This window comes from Mesitornis unicolor, unplaced genomic scaffold, assembly GCF_000695765.1.
Source record: "Mesitornis unicolor isolate BGI_N332 unplaced genomic scaffold, ASM69576v1 Scaffold54041, whole genome shotgun sequence".
Lineage (NCBI taxonomy): Eukaryota > Metazoa > Chordata > Aves > Mesitornithiformes > Mesitornithidae > Mesitornis > Mesitornis unicolor.
In genome coordinates, this window is record NW_010165481.1 from 173 (window position 1) to 5,433 (window position 5,261).

At 37.8% G+C, this 5,261-nt stretch overlaps 1 protein-coding gene across 1 annotated transcript; it reads left to right on the plus strand.

The window, feature by feature from the left end:
• Positions 1-604: 604 nt before the first annotated feature.
• On the plus strand, positions 605-3,140 carry LOC104548568 (splicing factor 45-like; the record flags this gene model as incomplete). The annotated part of the gene is made up of 3 exons (XM_010194621.1): positions 605-727; positions 2,252-2,368; positions 2,974-3,140. Coding segments are annotated over exons 1-3 (407 nt in total), but the record flags the coding sequence as incomplete, so codon positions are not given.
• Between the last annotated feature and the right edge of the window lie 2,121 nt (positions 3,141-5,261).

The following is a 5,261-nucleotide window of genomic DNA, read 5'->3' on the forward strand; positions in this document are numbered from 1 at the left end:
ATGTTGTTACTTAGCTAATTTTGTGTGTGTATGTATTTATATATATGTGCTCTGTGTGTATGCATATATAAGTTCTATGTATTGGAGAGGCCTTTAAATGTGACTTTACAGTGATGCAAAATGAAATTTAAGAAGATGATTGAAATGTTGATATATTTGTGTGGATAGTTTTTTAAAGACAGAAGAGACTATAGTTCCTTTATGTTTGATTTGGAAGTCTTGAGGCTTCTGTGATGCTTAGTGTTGAATTTCTTTGTGAACCTCGAAATGCCAGTGTGAACTACAGTGTAACTTCAGAGCCTGTAATGATTGATATTTACTGGTACAAATGTAATTTCAAGTAGTTTCCAGCAGTTATCATTTGAACAGTATTCATTATCTTTCAGACGGTTTTAAACAGCCTTACTGTAGTTGTGTGTATCAGGTACTAATCAGAAAAATGTTATGAGTTTGAATTTTCTCTGGCTTTGAAAGAAAGAGAGATATATATATAAATAATGGTGTACAAACATATGCGAACTAGTAGCAAATAAACTCTGGACATGGGTTTGGTATGTCATCTGGATTTTTTTCTTTTGTCTTTTAGTTTTAAATTGAAGAGAAAATGTCACTTTACGATGACCTGGGAGTTGAGACCAGCGATTCTAAAACAGAAGGCTGGTCCAAAAATTTCAAGCTGCTGCAGTCTCAATTGCAGGTGAAGAAGGCAGCTCTCACGCAAGCAAAGGTATTGTCCCTTTGTAATTTTGCTTTCTGTTCTTCAAAATTCTTTCGTGTTTGGAGCACTGAGGAAAATTTGTGACCTTAGAATACCAGTTTGGGGTAATTTTGCTGGGATTTGTCTGTGAGTTTGTAACAAGGAGCCTAGCAAAACTGAGTGGGGGGGAAAGGAAAATGCATGTTTCTTGAAGTCTGTTAAAGGGGTCTTGCAAAATTAAACCTGAATTAGGAACTGGTGTGTGCACTGCAAGCCTCAGCTCTTCTGACTAGGAGAGCCGAAAGTTCATCTTCGAATCTAATTTGGAAGATAATGAGATTAAGGTTATTTTTTTTAAGTAAGAGTCATACTGTGATTGACAGTTGGCGGTACCACCGCCACAAAGCCGCTGGGCATTATTGGCATTTTGCATCTTATGTTTGCATCGTTTTCTGCTTTCTATTTAAAAAGCTTTTGGTGATAAAATGCACATCGTTGTGCATTAGGAATTTTTGCAGAAAGTATTTCCAGTGTACATGAAAGGAAGGAGTGCAAGATAATTTCTTGAGCTTCAAGTGACAGAGCCATTTGCTCTTTTTATTGCTACAGTATGTCACCCTTTTTCTTTAAGCAGTGTTGGTATTTTGGTTCGAGCAGGGCGAGTGTTTTTTGTGGTGTGTAGGTTCTAGAGAGAGATTGTTTAATTTAAAAAAGTAGTAGCAGAGATACCAGGTACTCAAGTAGGCACAGCTTTTTTTTTTTTGCCACAGGAATTACTCCTGATTTATGCTGCTAAAATTGAGGGCAGGATTTAGTTGATATTTGGAACAACCTGCATGAATGAAATCTAAATGGCTGCTATATTAGATATATTCTTTGCATAGCTGATGTGCAGTGTATGCATAGACTAATAGAATAATAGAGTAGGATTAGAAAATGTGGAGTTTAGAATAGATTAATACATTTTAACAGATAATAAAATATGAAGAAGAGTAGATCTTCAGAAGTCTGAGCCCCTTCTGGAAAAAAAGAAACAACAAACCCACTCAATTCAAACGCATCTGAAGAGATCACCTGAATTTTTAATGTGTGTTTTTGGTCCTAGTCCAAACCTAGGACCATTCATCTACCCCTGTATGTTCTGGCGCATGCACAGGCAAAGTCTGATCTCACTCACTTAAAAAGAGGAAGGTATGCGCTGGTTTCACCGAAGCATTCTTTGAAACATTGCATCAGATCTGTATTGGTGTAGCAGCTCTTTAACCGTAGTTGGCAAGCATCTGTCTTGGAACTGAGTGGCCTTTGCCACCACTAGAATATGGCATATGTTATCCGTGTCAAGGTTCATTAGAAATTATGTGAATTACTCTATGTCAGTTAACTGAAGATAAATGATATTTTGAGTTTTGCACAGTGACGAATTTGAGACGGTGGTTTTCGTACTTTTTAAAAAAGAATTGGAGGTACCAGGTGCAAGTACATAAAGCAAGCTGGTTTTTAGAAAACTGTTCCGTTATCTTTTTTTAGAAACTTTGTGTTTTGGTGATTTTTCAGAGTCAGAGAACAAAACAAACAACGGTCCTTGCTCCGGTGATTGACCTGAAACGAGGCAGCTCTTCTGATGAGAGGCAGATTGTGGACACACCACCTCATGTAGCAGCTGGGTTAAAGGTGAGACCAAGGCAGCTAAAAAGTCCAGCTGTTAACAGATGCTTTGGATTGGAATTCTTTGACTGCAGTCTGTATTTTTATTTTTCCATCATCTTCCCTAGTGATTAAAGAAATGATGATTTTTCTGTAATTCCCTCTGTTCAGAGGTTCTTTAATTAATGAATGTTTCTATACAGATTTTCATGTGATACAACATTGAATTACTAAGGTTAATGTGCACTTAAAATAAAACAGAGTTCCTAACATGTTTTTCCTGGACAACTTCAAAGTACTTTGCAAGACAGCAACTTGAATTAATGGGTTTTGAAAAGTCCTTGTCCGCACTGGTTTACTGCTGCTTTGTATTTGGCAGAGGAGGTGGGTGGGAGTGATTCTTTCTTCATGGAAACAAAAAATTGAGATAATGAGAGACTGGATGAAATATTCGTTTCAATAAAGCAAAGATTTCTTCTAGTACCAGTGGGATTAAGATATTATCTAGCATTATAGAAGTCAGGAATTCAGTTTCATGGTGTTGAGAGTGAGAAGGAATTGTTAAACTCTTGGTGTCCAACCAGATGCTGTTTCCAGATCTTAACTGAAAATACTCCTTTTTCTTGTCTAAGGATCCTGTTCCTAGTGGTTTTTCTGCAGGAGAAGTCTTGATTCCTTTGGCGGATGAGTATGATCCCATGTTCCCAAATGACTATGAGAAAGTGGTGAAACGTCAAAGAGAGGAACGACAGAGGCAGCGTGAGCTGGAGAGGCAAAAGGAGATTGAAGAAAGAGAAAAGTAAGGCTTTTGTTTAAACTCATGGCATATTGACAGATGAAGAATAGAAAAATGGATTTGTTTATTTTTATCCTTCAGAACAATATGAGGAGCGGCTGAGGGAACTGGGGTTGTTTAGCCTGGAGAAGAGAAGGCTGAGGGGAGACCTCATCACCCCCTACAACTGCCTCAAGGGAGGGTGTAGAGAGGTGGGTGCTGGTCTCTTCTCCCAGGTGATGGGGGATAGAACAAGGGGAAACGGCACCAAGCTGTGCCAAGGGAGGTTCAGGTTAGAGATAAGGAGGAAGTTCTTTACTGAGAGGGTCGTCAGAGGCTGGAACAGGCTGCCCAGGGAGGTGGTGGAGTCACCGTCCCTGGATGTGTTTAAAGAGCGGGTAGACGAGGTACTTAGGGATATGGTTTAGGGGGTAGACAGGAACGGTTGGACGTGATGATCTCAGAGGGCTTTTCCAACCGAGCGATTCTGTGATTCTGTAATATCAGGGAAATTCTTAAATGTTTTGTGACTAACACTGTACGCTTGTAGAAACAAGTGCAATGTTTTAATTACTGTGTTTTAATGCTCTCACTAAAATTGCCTAACAGTGCAAAAATTGTAGGATTTATCATGTTTACATCCTCTTTGAGAAATGCGTCAAGTTTTTCTACATTGACTTTATTACAATAGTAGCAGCAGTGTTTGGGTACTTCATGCCTCATTATCAGACTTTAACCTAGCACGTATTTAGGAGCATTCCTTGTCAGTGTAACGTGACTACAGAAATATCTTTCAACAGTCAATGATGAACCATCCTTTCTGCTTTTAAATACTCCAAACTGATAAATGAATGCATTTCAGTTGTAAAGATGTAGCTAGTGCAGTTACATTTTCTTTCTTAGTATTCTGCATTCATTTTCAGTAAGTTAATTATGTATTTATTACTCCTTTGTCTCCAGACAAAAGAAAATACTGCTTATTTTTAATTACCTTAATACCCTTTCCCTGGAATAAGAAATCTCCTTAATTGTAGTAAAGTTGTTGAATGCAATTTCTGTGTCCTATTGAAATAGGTGATAAAACATCTGCCAGGCAGGCAGTAAGCACTAAAATAAGCATTATATTTGCTTATTTAAAGTGAAATTAATAAGCCAGTTTCATCATGTTATAAATCATCTAAAATCACCATGGAATTACAAGAGGGGCATTCTGTGGCCCTTTTTTAGATTGTGGAAGTTAATATTTCAAGTCATTTGGACTTCTGTGTCTTCTCTCTCAGTTGTTTGTTCATTGTTCTGGTGGAGGAGGAAAGCCTGAGGCTCTGTTATACTTCAACAAGCATGCAAGATCTTGGAAATCTGGGCTGTCATTTCCACAGCTTGAGCGTTGATTGCTATTTAGTCCTGCTTGTACTTGTATGTGGGCCAAGAGGGCAGTCTTTACACATAAAATTAGAGCGAGGAAGTGAAAAATGCGTAATACGTCCTGATTTAAAATTTAGGAAACAATCTCAGCCAAAGCTGTGTCAGATGTGTGCGTTGTGGTAACTTGAGTGCTTCAACAGAGTGTACGTTTGTTTAAAATTCACAGCACAGATTCAGAAACTGTGTCTGGTTCCATAGAGTGCTGCTTTTAGCATCTTGTAGCACAGTTTTGATGGTGGTGCTGGCAATGAGATCTGATTTATGTCCCAAACTGTGGTCCTAACGTTTTGAGAAAAATACTTTTCCTTTTTCTAAAGTATTAAAATGAATAATTTCACAATCACAATAAATAACAGTCTAAGTGCAAACAAGTCTTGAAGCTTTTCTCACCTAATGTTAAAAGGTTTAATAAACTTGCCTGAATCTTATTTCAGTTGCCAAGCTAGTGTCTCAATAATCTGATGCTTAACCAAGATGATTTTTTATATTTATAATTGATTCAGTAAATGATAATACTCTGTATAGCATGTGATGGGGAATTTAAAAGGGATTCAGTTCAAAGCAAGGTGATTAATTAATGTCTGTTACTTTGCTATCGGTTCCATCCAGCACTTCTTCCATTATTACCATCCAGTCATTGCAGTCAGTTTGGACTAGATTTATTCAGATGCTTCCTCATTTCACAGAATCATAGAATCACAGAATCCCAGACCGTTAGGG